Genomic DNA, 19643 nt, shown 5'->3' on the forward strand with positions numbered 1-19643 from the left:
ACCGACACAGCCGCGCGCAGCGCTTCGACCAAAGGGCACCATTCCTGACAACAGCCACTGGTGCCTTGTGACTGCACTTTATGTTTTCACGTGGGGCGAGGGGTTTCGGGGGTAAAGGCTGGTGGGGGATTCTTCACGAAGCAGTGTGTGAACTTTGTTGCCACATCGGAAGATCAAAAGAGGCGGTTTGGACACCAAATTGAAGGACCCAAAAATCGCTTCAGGATTAGTTTGGTTCAGCAACGTGAGCCTTTGGAAAACGTCATGCAGTCAAGCAGCGAGATGCTCGTTTGTACTATTGTGCAGTAGTATGGGGCTTTATGGAGTAAGAGCGACTACAGTAGAAGAACAAACCAACCAAAAATGAAAACGAAAAAAAGCGGTTGCCGCTGTTTCGTCGTTCTCCAACTAGCATCATTCACGCAGCCAGCGCTGTGTCAAGCAGCGAATGCTCATTCATACTAGAGTATAGTAATATGGGTTTTGATGGAAGATGAGCGACTCTTGCAGAAGAACAAACAACGAGCCAAACGGAAAACAGACAAAACGCCCAACACCCATTCCCTTTCCGCTTTTCGTCCAGTCCACGTCGGGGTCGCTCTTGAATCCTGGCTCATAGAGTCAACAGAGCTCGATCGAATCAACGAGAAGCAGCTCGTCCAAGCTTCCGTTTCGCTTTTGATCCGTGGTTTGCGAAATCTCTCGGCTCGCGTCATTCTCAGCAATTTTGTTTGCGACAGCTTTTTTTCTTCCGCGATTGGTATAAAAACGGCTCTTTTCAAAATTTGTCAACGCACTTCACTCTTCAATTTTTGTGGCTTGTTTTGCTTTCACTCTTCCTTTTTCTTCTTCATCCTTCAGTTTGCTAATCTCATTGTCTGAGAGAGAGAGAAGGTTTGCCGAAAAAAAGAAGCAACGTTCGCATTGCAACAAAAATATCCTCCGCCAACAAGCAACCCGACTCTGCAGCAGCAGCGACACCCGCAACCACTACCACCAGCACTACCAGCACCAGCAGTAGTAGTAGTAGTAGCAAAAGCACCGCGTCCTTGCCTCTCGTTCAAACAGCCGCCATCATCATCCTGATCCTCGCTGTTCTACTTGGCATTGCGCGACCATCATCCATCTTGCCTCAGTCATCAAACACGGCCAGCTCCTCCTCCTCTCAACTTCCAGCAATAGAGCCACCAAGCATGTCTGCTGCTCTTTCCACTCCTATCAAGTTCCTCTCGCGCCGCGTCGTCAAGAGCATCCTCGGCGTTGAGCAAGGCGAAGGCGTTGGCGCGCGCGTGCGTCGCTCGATTGGCCGCCCCGAGCTCGGCCGCCTCGATCCGTTCCTCATGCTGGACTACTTTACGGGCGTTCCTCCAGCAGGCTTCCCAGACCATCCCCACCGCGGCTTTGAGGTAAGCGCGCAACCGTTGTGTGGTTTTTTTGTTGTCGCGATCCGCTCCAAAAAAGAATTCTCCGTGCCAAGTCTGAGATGCGGTTTGTTGATCCACTTGGAAAACCAAAACAAAGAAGCTCACCACTCATTTGATCTTTTGCTCTTTTGATGGATGCGGAAACTCTGGACCTCAGACCGTCTCGTATCTGCTCGAAGGCAAGTTCGCACACGAGGATTTCGCCGGCCACAAGGGCGTCCTGAACGCTGGCGACTTGCAGTGGATGACGGCTGGTCGAGGCATTGTCCACAGTGAAGTGCCGCTGACCAAGTCTGTGGGCTTGCAACTGTGGGTCAACCTGGCTCGCAAAGACAAGATGATTGAGCCAAACTACCAAGAGCTCCTCAAAAAGGACATTCCGGTCGCCACCAAGGACGGCGTGACGGTGACTGTCATTGCGGGCTCGTCCATGGACATTGACAGCGCCGTGTATACGCGCACACCGACCATGTACCTCGACTTTAAGCTTGATCCCAACTCGTCCTTCAACCAAGCCATTCCAAAAGGCTGGAATGGCTTTGCCTTCACCATCTCGGGCAAGGCGTACTTTGGCCCCGCCGATAGTGTAAGCGTTGTGACTGGGGGTATGACAGTGGGAGCGGGGATGTGTTTGCCGTCAACGACGACGACATCTTACTTTTTTGATTTGCGTGATTGGAATTTACAGGCTGGTGAGGAGAAGCCCTTCCACACGGTATTGCTCGACAACGACGAGTCGGCAGACGGAGTCACCTTCTCAACGAAAGACGTAAGGAAGGCGGTTGTTGCTGTTGATCAGGCTTTCAGTTTTGCGCTAAACTTACCATTCGGTTTGATCTCCCCTTCTCTCTCACAGGAGCCGGCCCATTTTGTTCTCATTGCAGGCAAGCCACTCAACGAGCCCATCGTGCAGCACGGCCCATTCGTGATGAACACGTACGTTTCGAACAGTTGTTCGCTAAGCTTGCATCAGAAGGAAGTTGCTCACTTTTGCTCTTTACTTTTGCACAACAGGCGCGAGGAAATCATGCAAACCATCCGAGACTATCAAGAGCGCAAGAACGGGTTTGAGCGCGCTGCCGGCTGGTACTCTGAGGCCGGCCGCACTCAATACGGCCTCGGCGAAGATGACTACTGAAACTCTTTTTTTCGCTTTCTCGTTGAACAGCTCGTTGTACCGCTTTTGTTTGTCTGATTAAAATTCATATTCGTATCAAAGACAATTGCTCCACCTTCAAAGCAACAATGGTTTTGGTCCCACTTCGATTGTTGCAGTTGAGGTTGGCTTGCTTCAATTCTGAGCCATTGTGTGTGTGTGTGTGTCTGCCTCATTACAGTTTGCAATCCGCTCAATTGCCCCAGTCTTTGTTTTTTCGTTTTATACTTGTTTTTCTATTTTCTTAGTTTCCCCCATCATACAATGAACTCGCTGAAGGGACTGTTGTCGAGCAACGACGAGCAGGAGAAGGGCATTCTGTCTGAGGTACCCAACGATTCTCCATGATGACCCTTTCGCCTGACCCGAATTCCACGGGCCATCAAGAGAGAGTCATTCGGCTGTTCTGCTGCTTTGCTCCCCATCTCAGTGCGGTCCGGGGCGGGGGCAAAGAGCTAAACCAGAAGTCGGCGACCTTCAAAAACCAGACTGTCTCGTTGGTTTGCAGCCCCCCTCCCAGCCACCGGACGACGTTCGATTGCAGCATTCGAGCCACGGAAGACCAAGACAGTCAGAGTCTGTGTTCGATGATCAGCGAGCTGCAGGGTCACAACAGCAGAAGAAGGCCGAAAGCACACACGTCAACTTCGCGCCTTTGTCCTGTGTGCCTCAGCACAGGTCGCCATTTCCCGACTTGTACTGGGTTTCTGCGAATCCTCGCACTGTCAGTTGGAGGAGGTTGACGACAGCAATAAGTGTGCGAGGCGGTGAGAACGGGAGCTCCGAACGGGCAGTGCACTCGCTCCACAACCCATCCTCCCTCGTGAGCCAATGGTGAACTCACTCACTTTGATATATGCATATCTTGATACGTTTGTTCAATATTGCTTGTGTTTGATAGGCAAATGAAGCCGTCACGCTCAGTCGCACCACTCGCATCTATGGCTTTGTCGGATGCTTTGCAGGAGGATTCATCCTGACCATTCTGGTACTTCTTTGCTGCTGCTGTTGCTGCTGGATGTGAAGCGAGAGCATGGGCATGCTTACCGTTTGTGTTTTCTATGACAGTCAACGATCGCCTTCGCGTTTGGCAAGATTACCCTGTTCGCGCTGGCGTACACGGCCGGCAATATTCTGTCCTTGATGAGGTACCTTGAGTGCTTGCTCCCGATATGCGAGATTCTCGTTGTTGTTGTCGGCGCAGTCTGTATGTCGTCTCACGCTGTTCGACACAGCACTGGCTTCCTTGTCGGACCCGTCAAGCAAATCAAGAACATGTTCGAGATGAAGCGCATCTGGGCGACCATTGCAGTGATTCTGTTCATTGGCCTGACGCTCTGTGCCGCGCTTTGGGTAGGCGGCTTTTGAGCAGTTTGTTTGACGTGGTGTTGTTTTGGTTGGTTCGATGGTTTGGTGCTGACTTGCTGACGCATTTTCTCTCCCCCCCCCACACACAGTGGCATAACGTTGGTCTTACCGTTCTTTTCGTCATTTGCGAGTTCTGTGCCATGTTTTGGTATGACAGTCAGCTGCAGCTTGCACAACCTCCTTTTTTTGCTCCTGGCGCGTCGTTGTTCACACTTGTGCGCCGTTGTGTCTTTATTCAGGTACGCCCTTTCGTACATTCCGTACGCTCGCGATGCTGCCAAGAAATGCTTCGGTAGCTGCCTCGAGTAACTTGGAGGACGCAATCCCTTGGTCAAGTTGTGCGTGTGCGTGTTGTGGTGTCAAATTTGTTGATTTTGTTGCATTTGTCAAGTAATTTTTTAAAATGTCGACGTCCTTTTACGATAGTTCAAGTTCAAGATCAATTCAGAATTCCATCTATATTACAACAGCATATACAAGAAAAAAACGCACGGCTCTAGCTCATCCAAGATACTGAAAGTTCCAGCTCGCACGCCATTGACGTGCCTTCAGCCCAGCGGGGATGTCGATGGGAAAGCCACTCGTGACGGGGAGCAGGTAAACAAAAGTCCCGAGCGCCATTGCGACCAAAACTCCGTACACCAGCAAGCGAACGATGCGCACGCGGCGCTCTGTCGACCGCGTCAGAGCATCTCGGAGTTCTGCAGACTCTGTGACGAGATGCATCACGGGATTGTGCTGCATCTGAACGACGCGAACAACGACGAGTGCCAGTACATCGTCGAGCAACGAGCACAGAGTCAGCACTGCAACATACAGCGCCGGCAGGTAGTGGTGCAAAAATAGCTGGCGGCCGAATGCGTAGAACGGGAGGAAGTGCACAATGTATAACACCACAAGCAGCAGTGTGGCGGGCGAGCACACGGTGCTCATCCAGTAGGTCAAGCCATTGATTCTTGAATGAAACAAGTGTCGGCCGTACGCTGTTGGAGAACGGCGACAAAAAAACAAAACAAAAAAAAAAACGAGAAAAAAAACGGTCAGTGGCTTGTCCGTGCCGCATTATTCCTCAACCAGTCGACATACTTGCAAGACGACGCAGTATAAAACTGATGAGGAGCATCACGTATGTTCCCATCCACATGCCCAACACGACCAGCACTGATGCTGCGGCTGGCCACCAGACGGTTGGATTGCCCAGAAAGTAGATTTGTCTTCCCTGATGCATCCAGTAGCTGACTCCTAGCAACAAAAAAACGGGAGGAGGTTGTGTTTGTGAGCATTCAAAAGCAGGATTCAACAATTCAACGATGTACATCTCAACCCACCTTTTTCGAGAAATGGCCACGAGCTTGGTTTGGACGCGTAAGAGTGCGTGCTGGCTAGATTAGCATTTGCACGCCACATCGCAGCATGTAGCTTGAAGAACGTTGGGACAAAGTATGGCTTTGAAGCCGCTGGTGATGTTGACAAAAAGCGGTGAGTGGAAGAGTCAACAAGCAAAGTTCTAACTTTGCGTTAGAATACTCACGGACACGAATGGGCGCAAATACACTCCACATAGTTGCAGACAGCGAGTTCTTGGGAACGCACGTCAGATTGCGGTCGGGCAAGGCGAAGCTGCCGTGCGACAAATCATCCAAAATGGCGAGGCGACAGTCGGCAAAGGTGCTTTCGATAAACACCGGTGACATGATCGGCGACGCTGCGGACATGTCCAATTTGCGTCGATCCCGGGTTGACTGGGGCAACACGCGCTGGTTGGCATCTACGAATCGCCAGCCTGCTGTGCGAAGACCGGCAGACGCGACGCCGCCCAGGTGCACTTTGCTCGTGTCGCCGTCTGGCCCTCGCACAATACTCAAAAACAGCGGATTGGTTCCAGCTTGCAAACGAAGCTCTGTTCCGGGATGTATGCCCAGGCCGGTGTCGGGCGCATCAGCCTGCACGAGACGGAGGTCGGCTGCGCTGTGGAGCCGAAACGATGGTATTCGCAACATGTCATAGTACGTGTCGTAAAACCTGGCACCGACTGCGACATCCCCCGACGGCTTTTGGATGAGATGGGCGAGCCACTGGCGGTTGCCAGCCAAGCCGATGGACACATTGGCACCACTGAGCAGCCGAGTTTCGGCACTGGGGACGCTTGGTTGCTGTTGACCGTTCGCTTGCAAGAAGGCTTGAAACTCAGAGTCTGTGTGCAGCAAAGTCCAAATCCAAGAAACGCAAGTTCCATTATTGCAGGGTCAGAAGAGCGGGAAAAAAACGAAAAAAAAAAACGCGAAATGCATCGTTTGGACATACCCATAAAGGCCATCCCAGGGCCAGGCCGTGGCAATAACGCAAAGTGAATATAAAAAAGAGACACGTAGAGCACAGCCGGGATGAGAGCAAAGCACAGGACTCGGGCCCAAACGTGCACGGCAAGCTCGGAGTGTCGCAGGTGCGCCGATACTCGCGCAGCAGTTGGAATCGCAGCTGTCGATGGCGGACTGCGCTCACTATACGACAGAGGGGCTGTGCTTCGTGACATGGCCAACGCAGTGTCCGCGATGTCATAGGATTGTCGAAGCGAGTGCCGAACGCGCTGAACATAGTTTGTTCGGCCAATACCAGCATCGCCCGGACCCAAGTCGACGGTAAGGTCCAAAGCCCGGAGCATGGCTACGCCTTGGTCGACAGCAATCACGGCAAACAGCCCGAGGCCGACCCATTTGACGCTGATTGCACAGGCGAGCGCGACACCGCAGCCAACCATGCTGCACCACCATCGAGGCGAAAAAGGGTGCTGCACCTCACGCCGAGCAAATGCAACCCAGCACAGAATCGCCACAGCGAGCGCTAGAACGAGCTGAGAGTCGAGCAGAATGGCACGGCTCTGGGTGTGCATGGCATTGTCGAAAAGCAAAAGCAGACCTGCTGCGACCGAGGCTGGCAAGGAGCGTCCGAGCAAGCGCAGCGTCAGCACCGCAACGGGACTGATCAGTGCACCAGCCAACGCCGACACTGTGCGCATGGCGATGAATGGCGGCTGCGACTTTTCAGGCAGAAAAGCAGAGTCGACGCCTTCAATGAAAACGTCTCGCTTTGGCTGCTCAAAGTAGTGTCTTCCGATCGTCGAGAAATCGAACGTCCCATCATACCCAGTGTACCACGCACAGAGGGTGAAGACCAGCTTGGCCAGCGGCGGGTGCACGTCGAAAAAGTAGCTGCCCTTCACGTAGTTGGACACAAACCCACCGACGTGCACCTCGTCAAACACGACGGCCTCTGGTGTCGATATGCTTGCAAGACGGACCCATATCGCAGCGAGAGCGACCAGGATGCACCACGTCCAGGTCGCGTGCCGTCCATACAAGAGCGACCCCAAAAATCGAGTTGCACGGCGCGAGGTCTTTTCGGACGACGACGACGACGACGACGGCTCTGCCACGGGCATTGTGAGCTGAGGAGGCACCAATGTTGAGAATGACAGTGTTTGGATGGCTTCGTGCGCAATCCTCGAGGGTCGACGGCACCGCGCGTACTCGTACTGGCGCGTGAATGCCTCGTCGTGCAACGGCTGGTCCAGCCAGCCAATCGTGCTGCGATCTTGGCTACCCTGGCGGAGCGCCTGCGTCATGTGACTGGAGCTGTTACGTCCATGGGTTCTTGACTGGTGCAGCGCTGCTGCCTGCATGCGGGTTTGCTCGTTCTGCTCGTGCTGGGGTGGATCGCCGACGCTTCTGCTGCTGCGAAATCGGTCATCGTCCTCGTCATCGCCATCAGAACTCTCGTGTTGGTACTCTCTCGAGTAAGACTGCCTGTCTTGAGCATGTATTGAGACTGCTGGATGCATTAGTGCGACCTCCGCTGGGTGCTGCTGCGCTTCGGATTCTGATCTTGCTCCAAATTGGTCGAAACGGTCGGATTCGCTCAGAAAGTCGCTTTCGCCAGCACCGGGCACAATGCCGGATCCAGCAGGAGCATGGAAAACTGAGCGATTTGCGCTGGCTGGTGTCGGTGTGGATGGCCCAGTGTGACGCTGCCTTGCCAACGAGGGCAGCATTCCAAGAAGGCAGAGTGAGCCTGACTGCTTTTTGGGGCCCAGGTGAATATGAATATGGGCGAATATGTATGCACAGTGGAGTGCTCAAACAGACGAGAGATGTTGCTGAGGGAGCGAGAGAAACAGGACAAAATGATGAAAAAAAAAAGTGGTGGTGATTTCTGAACAGTCATAAGGCACACGCACTCACAGCATCGGAGAGTTGTCGAAGAGAAACAGACAGAAAAGAGATCATGGAAAAAGGAAATAAAAGAGCGGATATTAAAACAAGCAGCAGGAGAGCATCTGCTTAGAACTTGAGCATGCTGTCGAGATCGTCAAACATGGAGTTGAGCGCCGAGTTGTCCTTGAGTTGGAATTCTGGAAATCAAGCAACCAGAGAAAGAGGAAGGATGCGTTGGTCAGTACTTATTAGGCAACGCATCACACAACAGCAAAGAAAAACAAAAAAAAAAGCCAACAAACTCGAATCCTCACCAACTACAATGGGCTTGTCTTGACGGCACAGCACAGCGGGGTTGCCAAGCGCCTGCGCTTCGAGGAGATAGGTGCCGGCGGGCGACAAGGTAATGTCGTCAAAGACGACTTTGGAAGGGTTGAGGCCGTCGGGCACAAGGCGCTTCAACGAAGTGCCGCCGACAATTGCGCCGCCGTGAGCCACAATGCCAATCTGCTCCTCGCTGCCGGGATCGCCGGTGACTTCGAAGGGCGGGAGGACTGCCATGTCGAATGTGTGGTTGCATGGCATCTTGGTGAACTTGAGCTTGGTGAGCGCGCAGACTGGTGTGGAGATTCGCAAGCCAAGCAAAGAAGGGAAACAAACAAACAAACAAACCAAAAAAATTCAGCAACACGTCGAATCACAGCAAAAAAGGCAAGTGACGACAAAATACACGAAGCATACCTTGGTCTTTGATTTCCTTGACCGCCATCATCAGCTTCTTGCGGTGGCCGGCGAGTTGGATAATGTTCTTGACCTCCGTTTCCGACATGAGTGCAAGGCGAGTCAGTTGGGAAATGTCGTTCTCGAGGAAGTTGACAAAGTATTGCTGCATGCCAAGAGCGGTGAGCCACGACTCGAGGCGGCACTCTAGCGAAAGCAACGAGAAAAATGTGCGTGAGCCAACAAAAACTCCCCGAAAAACAAAACCAAAAAAAAAAAAAAAAATCACACGAGGACGCCGCACAACCCAAAAGCACTCACCAAGACCAAAGAATTGAATCTGCTTGACCAAGGTGTGGAAGCCGCCATAGTTGTTCTTGAACATCAATCGCCAGAACTGCGAGCTGGCGTCAAAGCCCATAAACTCTTGGAACTCGCCACGAGCAGCAGCGTCTGTCGGACCCTTGTTGTCAATGTTGTGGGTCATGATGGTCTGCAACGAAAACAAGAATTTTGTAAACAAACAGAAAAAAAAAATGAAAGTCGTCGTCAGTAACAATGCCGTAAACCCCCAAAAAGGTGTTTTGTGGCGTTTTGCATTTTTTGCTTTTGTGATTTGTGGGCTTACCGTCCACGGACCGGCCAGTGATTTGCCAGTCTGGATGTCAAACGTCTTTGGCGTCCGTGTGTCCGAGATGGTTTCAATGCGCACGCCGGTGAGGTTGAACTCGACGCCCAAATCGAAAATAATCCAGTTGTTTGTGGCAGAGGTGGCAACCCAGTACTTGGCCGGATCGTCGAGAAGCACGTTGGTCGCGCGGTTGGCACCTTCGGCCAGCGTGCGGTACTTGTCCGTGTTCTGCGTCCACGTCTCGGCCGGAATGAGGATGGGGAAGCGCTTGGTGCGCTTCTTGGGCACTGGTGGGGGAGCAGCAGCGCCTCCGGGCACAGGCGCACCGCCAGGGCGGCCTGGGCGCGAAGGTAGAGGGGGTGCCTGACCTGGCCTTGCGGGGATTGCTGGAGGGCGGTTTTGCGCTTCTGCTCCCCGACGCAAACCAAGAACAAACAAACAAACAAACAATCACACAAGCAATACACACACAAAATGAACACCTGATGCAGCACAGTACATTGTCGCAAGCACTAAGAAAAGTACGCACGAATGAAAATGGGATACAAGTCGTTCTCTTTGGCCTGCTGATAAGCTTGGACAATCGAAAACGGGGTCTCGCCAGCATTGTTGCGGATGTTGGCGTCGGCGCCGTGATCAAGCAAGAACTGGACAATCTCCTTGCGGAAGAAACGAGCAGCCTCATGCAGCGCAGTCGAGCCAGTCGCGGGCGCCGTGGCGTTCACGTCCATGCCAGCGTTCACGAGAATGGAAACAACCTCCTTGCGACCGGTTGTGGCCGCGTCGATCAGCGACTGTTTTAAAAAAGACAGAGACGGGGTGAGACAGCTGCTGGTGCAGAAAAGCAAGCAACACACGAACAACAACAAAGCAACAAACAACAACAACAAAAAAAAAAAAAGTACCTTGGTCGACTTGAGAATGCGCGGGTCGGTATCAATCAGCAGGGAAACAGTCTCTCGGCGATCGAAACGAGCAGCAACATCCAAGCACGTCTCTCCAGCGTTGTTGGTGTCCAACAAATCGGCTCCAGCCTAGAAGCATTCGAGGAACACCCCCCCCCCCAAAAAAAAAAAAAAAAAAAAAAAAGAGCAAGTCAGACCACCCTCGCTCTCTCCAGTCAAAAGATCAAGGTTTTGCGCCCAGGCAAGCGTGCGTTACATTGAGAAGCTTGACAATCAGGAGGCTGCGGCCGTATTGCGCAGCAAAGTGCAGTGGGTTGTCGCCCGTGTTGTTCTTGTTGTTCACCTTGGCCTGGTGTGCGAGCAGCAGATCCATGATGGCACCGTGTCCTTGGACAGCGACCAGATGTAATGGTGCGTTTCTGCAAGATGTGTGTGTGTGTGTGGGGGAGGGAGTCAGGAGTCAGGTTCACGAATCACCCTAAGAATTTCCCCCCCCGTCTCGCGCATGGCAACCCGCCGCTCTCTCATACCCGTTCTTGTCCTTGCGGTTGAGACCAGCCATGTGCATGATGAGCAACTCGACAATGTCCGTGTGGCCGTTGAGCGCAGCAAGCGACATTGGCGTGTAGTTGTCGTCGTCGCGGCAGTCAATCGCAATGTGCTGCAGCGGGATTTTTTCCTTTGGCATTTCGAAGGCACCGAGGTCGTCGTTCTGTTAGAGCAACGGAGTGAGTAAGAGTCAAAATGCAAATGCAAATGCAAACGATCCATACAAAAAAAAAAAAAAAAGAAAAAAAAAAAAAGAAAACAATAACAGTATTTTTTTTTTTTTTTTTTTTTTTTTGGCTTTTTGGCTTTTTGATTGTTGTTTGTGTTTTTGGATTGTTTCTTCCTCCAACAACCAAGGCTCGGTGGGACGGAATGAGATCATTACTGGAGACGAAGCGCGATCAACCAAAAGCACTGCAACTGGAGGAGATCAAACGTCGCGTGTCCACACATGCAGCACAAAGAGTCAAAGAGCGAGGGGCAGATCGAAAAAAAAAAGAAAAAAAAAGGGGATATTCTGGGAATGGAGTCAAGTCGAGGCTCATTGCGGTGACTATTGTGGTACTCGATTGACTGATGGTACTCGACATTGAAGGGGAAATTGAACATCGATGGAGGAAAACAGAAAGAGAAGAATCAGGAGAGGGAGAGGGAGAGACAGAGAGACAGAGAGAGCGAGAAAGAAGAACCAAAAGCATTGCTTCACACCAATCTCTTACACTCACTCACTCACACTCACTCACTCAAACCCTTCAGTGTCACGACTCGACACATAGCACACACCTCAATCACTCAACACAGTCAATCTATGAAGTGTTCTGCTTTGCTCATTGCAGTGGAGGAAATGATGCCAAAAAAAAAAAAAAAAAAAAAAAAAAAAAAAAAAAAAAAAAAAAAAAAAAGGCCAGTTCGTCTCTTCCTCGCTGCTGCTTGTGTGTGTGTTTGAGAGAAGGGTGGCCAAAATGTCAGCCTGCTCACCTTCTTCATGAGGCTGCCAAGCACGCCGCCAGTCTGGTTGGCGAGAATGCGGCGGACGGTCTTCAAGTCGCCCTCGGCAGACGCCTTCAGCAAATCCTGCTCTTTGCCCATTGCGAAACAAACAAAAACAAAAAATAAAAAAAATGAAAAAGACTGCGATTGAATGATGTTTTGCATTACAATGCTTGGTTTGGTTCAATGATGTGAATTCGTAGCACCGAGTTGTAATGTCGTTGTACGTGTGTACCAGGCTGAGACAGCTATTGTCTCAGTTTGTGATTCTCCTTTGTCAGTCCTTTTATTCCAATTTTTTGTGAATTTCTTCACACTCGTCTTTTTCTCTCCACTTGTTGGCTGACTCTGCATTCCGCTTCCAACCATGGCGAGCACAAAGCTGATTGTGAGCAAGTGCCCGAGCGACGAGCTGGCCATGACCAACTGCGTGATTGCCTCGCCAGGCGACTTCCCCATCGACGTCAAGTACATTACCATCCACCCGACGCCCGACCAGGAGTTCTCCTTTGTTCTCAAGTAAGCTCCAACAACTGCTCCTGCTGCGAACAAACGCCAGTCATCACTGCGACGACGACGACGACGACGACGACGACGACAACGACGCATTGAGACGAGCGAGAGTCACAAGTTTGAAAAAAAAAAAAAAAAAAAGGGATCTCAAATCGAACCGTTTCTCTCTGCGTTTGAATGCATGAACACAACGGACCGCCGGAAACTGAAATCGCGAACGAATCGACGGTTTGTGTGTCGGTGAAGATGAGAGTCAGGATTACAGAACGAAGGGAAGAAAGGAAGAAAAAAAAGGACGATGGGGTTTAAGGAAGAAGCGTAAATCGCTGTTCGGTCAAAGCGCTGACGCACACACCTTCCTGTATTGTATGTTCGCTCATACACTGACGTCGAGCTCGCATACAGCAAACAAACACACACATAAACTGTCTCGACAAAACTTGAGACCTGTGAGCTCGAGTTGCAACCATCAAAGCAACCACAATGAACAGCGAAACACATTCTGACTTGCTCTGCTTGACCTGATCTGACTGCCTCAGAGTCGACCCGGCAATGCCACATCGACAGCTCGGTTTCACCTTCCACCAGCGCAAGTTTGCGCGTCTCGAGCTGGACAAGGAGATTTCAGTCGAGCCATTCCGCCCGGACAAGGAGAAGAACATTGTGGTTGGCAACATGACCATCCAGCTCGACTTTCAACCCAAGGACAAGACGCGCAAGGCCTCGTTCGACAGCGCTGCGATTCTCGCCTTCCTGAAGAGCAACTTTAACGCGCACGTGTTCTCGGTCGGCCAGCAGTTTGTCTTTAGCTTCCAGCAGCAGCTGTTGCTTGCCGAGGTGCAAAAGATTGAGGTGGTCGATGTGAGCGTGCTTTCCGGCAAGCGCACTGGCTCGCAGCTGGCGGCCAACCGAGGCGTGCTGCTCGAAAAGTCGGACATTTTCTTCACCAAGGGCGCCGAGTCGAACATTACGCTGACTGGCAAGGCTCGCATCTCTGCTCGCCCATCCCCAATCAACCCGGACTTTGACTTCGAGCAGATGGGCATTGGTGGTCTCGGCGGCGAGTTTGCGTCCATCTTCCGTCGCGCGTTCGCATCCCGCGTCATGCCTCCTTCGCTCCTGGAGCAGCTGGGCATCACGCACGTGAAGGGCATCCTGCTGTATGGTCCTCCCGGTACCGGCAAGACCCTGATGGCGCGCCAAATTGGCAAGATGCTCAAGACGCGCGAACCCAAGATTGTCAACGGTCCCGAAATCCTGTCCAAGTTTGTCGGCGAGTCCGAAAAGAACATTCGCGATCTGTTCGCCGAGGCCGAGGCCGAGTACAAATCCAAGGGCGAGGATTCTTCCTTGCACATGATTGTTTTTGATGAAATTGATGCTGTAAGCTTTGAAAGACGGTTTGTCGTCAGCGCGACAATGGTGAACGAAGCAAAGGCAATTTACTTTCACTCACCCTCGTTCTTGCTTCTGTTAGATTTGCAAACAACGCGGTGCCCGCTCGGACAACACTGGAGTGCACGACACGGTCGTCAACCAGCTGCTTTCCAAGATGGATGGTGTCGAGCAGCTGAACAACATTTTGATTATCGGCATGACAAACCGCCGTGACATGATCGATGAGGCGCTGCTGCGTCCCGGTCGTCTCGAGGTGCAGCTCGAAATCTCCCTGCCCGACGAGAAGGGCCGTGTGGAGATTCTCAAAATCCACACGGCGCAGTTGCGCAAGAACGAGCGCCTTGCGACTGACGTCAATCTCCAAGATATTGCCGCAGAGACGAAAAACTACAGCGGTGCTGAACTGGCTGGTGTTGTTCGTTCCGCCGCTTCCTACTCGATGAACCGTCTTGTCAAGGCCTCCAAGACTGTCGCTGTTTCTGACGACGCCGAGGCGGCGCTCAAGGTGACGAACGAAGACTTCCAGCTCGCCCTTCTCGAAGTCAAGTCGGCCTTTGGCGCAGACCAAGACTCTTTCGAGAGCATGGTGTTGAATGGCATCATCAACTGGAGCCCCGCCGTTCAGGTGAGTGCGTTCCACGGCGTGGAGTTTTTGTTTGAGCTTTCACACATACTCGCTCTCTTCTTGTGTTTTTTGTTTGCTCACATTCTTTGGCGGTGTTTTTTTTGGGGGGGATTTTTTTTATAGAGCATCCTCACGGAAGGTCTGCTCCATGCCAAGCAAGTCAAAAACTCGGCGCGCACACCGCTCGTGAGTGTGCTCTTGGAGGGCCCTGTTGGCAGCGGCAAGACCGCGCTCGCCGTCAAAATGGCCTTGCAAGCGCAGGAGGCAGGTTTCCCGTTCGTGCGCCTCGTGTCTGCCGAAAAGCTTGTTGGCATGACGGAAGCCGCCAAGTCGAGCGCCATCGCCAAGGCCTTTGACGACTCGTACAAGTCACCGCTCAGCGTGATTATTATTGACGAGATTGAGCGTTTGCTCGACTATGCTCCGATTGGTCCTCGCTTCTCCAACTCTGTGCTCCAGACGCTTCTCGTGCTGGCCAAGCGTCTCCCTCCTACTGTACGTGATTTTTGTTACGAGTTTTCTGAAAATCCGCGCTTTTTTTTTTTTGGTTGACTGTTGTTGTTGTTGTTGTCCTGTTCGCGTTCTCACTCTGTGTGAATCCATCTCGCTTGGCAGGGTCGCAAGCTGCTCATTATTGCAACGACAAGCCATGCCAATGTGGTCAACTCGCTGGGTCTGGAAGATGCATTTGATGTGCGATTAACAGTTCCCAATCTCAACAAAATGGACCAAGTCCGAACTGTGCTCAAGGTATGTTTGGATTGCGATCAAACGTTGAGCCCTCTTTGAGGAGCATTGCCCTCTCCGTTTTTGTGTTATTGTGTGGAGGTCATCTTGCTCACCCTTGTCCATCTTGTGTTCTGCAGGAGATTGACGCATTCACCGAGCAGGAATGGCGTGATTACGACAAGTACACGCGCACTCTGCCATTCTTCAGCACAGCCAACCCACACATCTGGATTGGCATCAAGAAGTTGCTCATGCTCATCGAAATGGCCGCGCAAGACGAGTCGAGCAAGGTTGTCAAGTTTTTGAGCTCACTACAGGACGCATGCGGCCAAATGGACACGCTTGGAGATGAGAGTGTTAACGCTGACACTGCTGCCATTATTGCTTCGATCAAGGCTGGTGACCAACCGTCAACAGATTGAATTTGAGAGTGATGCCCCAATGTGTATTGCGTGTTTTGTTTCTATCTTTTCCATGTCGTTCTTTTTTTGTTGTCCCTTCTTGATGAAGGCGAGTACAAGTATTTGGAAGCACAGAATGCTTGTCGTTTGTTTCTGTTGTCCCGCAGAGTTTGTGCTTGCATACAATTTCAAAGAATGCACATGTTATTAACAAAAAAACAAACAGCAAAATGTACAATCCTTGCGACCAACGGGAAAATTGGACCATACAAGCGACAACAAAACCAAAACAAACGAGAAAAATATACAGGGTACAACGGGAGCGAAATTAACAAGACAGACTCAAAGCTGCACAGGGACCGAGGCAGGGGGCTATCGACAATGCAAGTGTAGAAACCACCAGCAAAAATTTTCATGCGAAATCTTTGTACAGGAGTGAGAGAGATAAGTAACGAACGGGATTTGTTTTTGACTGGGTGCGGAAGGATGAGCGAGAGAGAGGGGGCAGCTGGGTTGAAGGTCACACGGAATGACGTGCGGGATGGCTGCTTCGGATATTTACAAGGGAAGGGGGGGGGCTCCAAGAGAGCCGGAAACGAAACTCAAGAGCCAGCGCTTGAGAGAAACCAAAATCCCAAAACCAAAACGGAAACGAAAGCAAATCAACCCCAATGATTCGGATGCAGTTTTAAGAGAGAGCATACAGCGGCTTGTTCTTGTTGGAGGCAATCTTGCCGTGGCAACGCTTGCAAATCTCCGTGCTGTCGTCTTTGCGGGGAATGTAATTGCATGCAGAGCACTTGCTCTTGTTTTTCTTGTACCGAATGCCGCAAGCATTACAGAGAGGCACGCCGTCTGCATCGTCACGCCACATGGGCGTCTTGCGCGTACCACACGATGCGCACTCCTTGTTGGGGTTGGCTGTGCGGATGCGGCGGTGCGTGGATGACTGCGAGTTCACCGAGGACACTGAATTGCTCGATCGCTGACGCTTGCGCGCTGGCGCAGAGGCCGGCATTGAAAAGTAGTCGTTCTCATCGTCCTCTTCCTCGTCCTCGTCCTCCTCGCCCTCAGAGTCTCCACCAGCAGCCATGCTCCTGTGACCGGCTCCTGGATATGCGACATAGCCGCCCATACCGCTCGCTCCGTACACGGCAGAGCTCAATTCACCGCCGTACGCGAGCATGCCGTGGAACATGGGATAGGGATGGGGCCCAGTCGGCGCGAGGTGCGGCGCTCCTGCTCCTGGGGGCGACTCTTCGTCCGAGTCGGCGAAATAATAGCCCTCACCGCCCCGGAGATGACTGTCTGCGGTGGTGTCCATGCCGTTGGTGTTGTTGCTCGAGCTGTTGCTATCGAGCCCGCCGAAGCGCGGAAGAGACCGGGCGGGAGAATACAGCGAGACTGACGTTGCGGCAGTGGGCAGATTTTGAAGGGCTTGGGCATCCATCCCTCGGCCAGGGCGATAGGACTCTGCGTCAGGGGTAGAGTCGGCTCCAAAAGCACCATCGCTGTAGCCGAGGCGAGCGCGCGTCAATGCTGCAGCGCGGGCGACGCGCGAGGGATCACGCATGGTGGATGTTGTTGCGGCTTGCGAGTTGGAGGCAAACTTGCTGCCATTCGAGCCCGCCCCGTGGTGAGAGGTGGAGCGGCGAAGCGCGCCAATCACATCGGTGATGAAGCGACCATCGCCGAGCGCGCAGTACTGCCTGCTGATGACCCGAAGGTGCTGGTTGGCTGCGATTCGCCGTTGTGCTTTGGGGTCGTCGCCGGCAGCGCTCTGACTCTGAGCCTGCAAAACTGGGGATGGGAAGCCAAACACAATGCCTGCATGCTCGCTGTCACGCTCGTAGATGAGCGCGGCGCGGTGCGGCGGCGTCTGCCGACGGTGTCGAGTGCCCGTGTGCGGCGTTGGCAGGGCATCTGGGACGGAAAGGGCGGCGTCGCTGCTCCACTTTTCCAGGGTGGAAGCTCCGGCAGTCACGGTACCGGAGGGCAGAGTGAAGGGGGTGGTGGCATCTGTTCCAACTCGCGAGACCATTGGTTCGTCGTGCTGGCTTGTTGTGTCGTTGTCGACGGACGGATGGCCGGACGCGCCGCCGTTGGCAGAGGCGTCGGCCTCAGAATACATGGACGAGAACGAGTCTGACGAGCGCTTGTGGTACCGCACGTCGGCTGCGTTATGAGAGGTTGGCACTGCCAACGAGGACGACAGCGAGATGGTCGACAGGGTGGGCGAAGCGCTTGGATCAGAGTAAGCGTGCGCAGCGCTTGCACCAGGAATGGCCCCGCACATTGCGTCTTGCTGTCGTGGCGCGTCAGTGAACGGTAGTCGAGGCGCCAAAATCGGCGATGTGGGAATTTCAGAGGCCACGGCCACTGCGCCTGAGGCTGAAGCAACTGGGGCCAGCTGGGGCGGATCTGCTCCCACATGCATGGTGTCCGACTTTGTTGGCAGGCCGGCGGGCACCGAGTTTGCCGGAGCGTCTTGGGCAATGCTGGCCATTTTGTTTGTGTGTGTGTTGAGTGTGGACCGAGTGGATCGTGTCACTAAATTGTGGGACTTGGCGTGTCGGCAAGGTCCGAAGACGACACGACTTTAAACTTGTGTGATTTCAGAGATCTATCGGACATCCATGTTGTGCAATGCGCAAGGGTAAAAAAGAGGCAAGTGAGTACATGGTCGAATTTGGCGGCTTTTTTTGGTTTTTGTCCTTGCTTTCCTTCCCTCTGAGCTCTATGCGCTTCACTTTGCGCGTGAGTGTCATTATTTATAATGTCATCGTCACGACAATGATGCGATGACACATTCAAAAACGAAAGAAGGAAAAAAAAAAAAAACCGGAAAAACCCGAAAAAACCAAAAACAGTTTACGCTGGACACGATTGCTTCTGCAGCAACATCTGGCAGCACTTGGGCGACTGCGTATCACGCCAGATGGCATCCTGGTGGTTGCGCGCATCCAGCTGTCGGGTTTCTCGCTGCCAGCTCTGGCGCGCGTCCGACCTCCTTTGGGAAGAAGACGGTCGCAATCCGTGCTGGCGTTCTTTCTTTTTTCCGATAGTTTTTTTTTTTTTTTTTTTTTTTTTGCTATTGATGACGACATTTTGAGTTTTTTTTTTTTTTTTTTTTTTTTTTTTTTTTTTGGTTTTTGTGGTGTTTTGGCTTTGAAAAAAGAAGAGCAAAGAAAAGCAAAGAAAAATGACAATCCCATGTGACGTTGGTTTGCAGCGATCGTGCAGCACGGACGACGCCGCCACCACGCGGAATCTGCAGAGGCAGCTGTGATGCACACGCGGCACCGAGACCGACCGCGGTGCATGGCAATCGAAAACCGCGCAAGGGATTGCCGCTAATACAAAATCAAAAAAAACTGGTGTGGTTTTTTTTTTTTTCTGATTTCATGATGATTTTTCTTGCTCCTTGTTGCATCATCGGCGACGCGTACCGGGGCCCCACCTGCACCCCGCCCGCGTGCATACAGATCGCGCTTGCAGATGCCCAGTGCAAGCGAATCGCACCCGATCCGATTTCGCGTCACCATATTTTTTTTCTTCGCCGACAAAGTCGGTCATCAATCAAAATTTTTGGTTGTTTTCTTTTTTGTTCTTCTTCTTCTTCTTGTTTGTTCTTCTCCGTTGCGGGATCTGTCCCAGGCCAGCGCGATGATCCGCACCATGCACGCGCGTCGCAGCGCAGTGGATGGCGCGGATCGCCCGCCCGTTTGCCGAGTTCAACCCATGGGTTCGCTTGCGGAAGATCTGAATAGATTGATTTTTTTGTTCTTTTTGAACCCAATGTTCGGTCGCTTTTGCTGTTTTTCAGATCTTGCGCGCTTCCCGTTTGTCGGAAGTCCGATCGGCCATGACACACTCCTCTACGAAAGCAACATGCATGACGGGGATTGCGCAGCGGTTGGGTGCAAGGATCAAAGTCATGCAATGAAACACTCACCAAACCGAAAAAAATAAAACCAAAAAAAAAAAAAAAAAAAAAAAAACTGGACGTAAGTTTGCAGAAGC

At 52.2% G+C, this 19643-nt stretch overlaps 7 protein-coding genes across 7 annotated transcripts; 3 read left to right on the top strand and 4 right to left on the bottom strand.

The window, feature by feature from the left end:
- The first annotated feature begins 808 nt into the window (after nucleotides 1-808).
- CAOG_03831 (pirin-like protein) lies at nucleotides 809-2644 on the top strand. Its single transcript, XM_004363502.2, has 5 exons — nucleotides 809-1406; nucleotides 1582-2010; nucleotides 2113-2193; nucleotides 2281-2360; nucleotides 2439-2644. Exons 1-5 carry the CDS (start codon nucleotides 1194-1196, stop codon nucleotides 2560-2562), a joined length of 927 nt encoding a protein of 308 aa, XP_004363559.1. The 5' UTR covers nucleotides 809-1193; the 3' UTR covers nucleotides 2563-2644.
- Nucleotides 2645-2797: 153 nt separating this feature from the next.
- Nucleotides 2798-4373, top strand: CAOG_03832 (SFT2 domain-containing protein). The gene is made up of 6 exons (XM_004363503.2): nucleotides 2798-2907; nucleotides 3482-3568; nucleotides 3649-3728; nucleotides 3816-3933; nucleotides 4038-4096; nucleotides 4188-4373. The coding sequence occupies exons 1-6, from the start codon at nucleotides 2845-2847 to the stop codon at nucleotides 4255-4257; spliced, it is 477 nt and encodes a 158-aa protein (XP_004363560.2). The 5' UTR covers nucleotides 2798-2844; the 3' UTR covers nucleotides 4258-4373.
- Nucleotides 4374-4379: 6 nt separating this feature from the next.
- Nucleotides 4380-8001, bottom strand: CAOG_03833 (hypothetical protein). Its single transcript, XM_004363504.2, has 5 exons — nucleotides 6253-8001; nucleotides 5480-6142; nucleotides 5277-5405; nucleotides 5035-5190; nucleotides 4380-4931 (listed from the first exon to the last, which is right to left on the bottom strand). Exons 1-5 carry the CDS (start codon nucleotides 7994-7996, stop codon nucleotides 4450-4452), a joined length of 3174 nt encoding a protein of 1057 aa, XP_004363561.2. The 5' UTR covers nucleotides 7997-8001; the 3' UTR covers nucleotides 4380-4449.
- A 284-nt stretch (nucleotides 8002-8285) lies between these two features.
- On the bottom strand, nucleotides 8286-12053 carry CAOG_03834 (hypothetical protein; the record flags this gene model as incomplete). The annotated part of the gene is made up of 10 exons (XM_004363505.1): nucleotides 8286-8356; nucleotides 8474-8776; nucleotides 8901-9086; nucleotides 9201-9372; nucleotides 9508-9917; nucleotides 10040-10304; nucleotides 10416-10544; nucleotides 10672-10834; nucleotides 10946-11127; nucleotides 11943-12053. 10 exons carry the CDS (start codon nucleotides 12051-12053, stop codon nucleotides 8286-8288), a joined length of 1992 nt encoding a protein of 663 aa, XP_004363562.1.
- A 189-nt stretch (nucleotides 12054-12242) lies between these two features.
- CAOG_03835 (N-ethylmaleimide-sensitive factor b) lies at nucleotides 12243-15871 on the top strand. The gene is made up of 6 exons (XM_004363506.2): nucleotides 12243-12473; nucleotides 13007-13850; nucleotides 13945-14490; nucleotides 14614-14985; nucleotides 15106-15240; nucleotides 15357-15871. The coding sequence occupies exons 1-6, from the start codon at nucleotides 12322-12324 to the stop codon at nucleotides 15639-15641; spliced, it is 2334 nt and encodes a 777-aa protein (XP_004363563.1). The 5' UTR covers nucleotides 12243-12321; the 3' UTR covers nucleotides 15642-15871.
- CAOG_03836 (hypothetical protein) lies at nucleotides 15817-18260 on the bottom strand. The gene has a single exon (XM_004363507.2). It carries the CDS (start codon nucleotides 18124-18126, stop codon nucleotides 16309-16311), a length of 1818 nt encoding a protein of 605 aa, XP_004363564.1. The 5' UTR covers nucleotides 18127-18260; the 3' UTR covers nucleotides 15817-16308.
- Nucleotides 18261-19158: 898 nt separating this feature from the next.
- Nucleotides 19159-19575, bottom strand: CAOG_08738 (hypothetical protein; the record flags this gene model as incomplete). Its single annotated transcript, XM_011272056.1, has 1 exon — nucleotides 19159-19575. A coding segment is annotated over one exon (417 nt), but the record flags the coding sequence as incomplete, so codon positions are not given.
- Nucleotides 19576-19643: the final 68 nt, after the last annotated feature.

This window comes from Capsaspora owczarzaki, assembly GCF_000151315.2.
Source record: "Capsaspora owczarzaki ATCC 30864 unplaced genomic scaffold supercont2.5, whole genome shotgun sequence".
NCBI classification, from domain to species: Eukaryota; class Filasterea; order Ministeriida; family Capsasporidae; genus Capsaspora; species Capsaspora owczarzaki.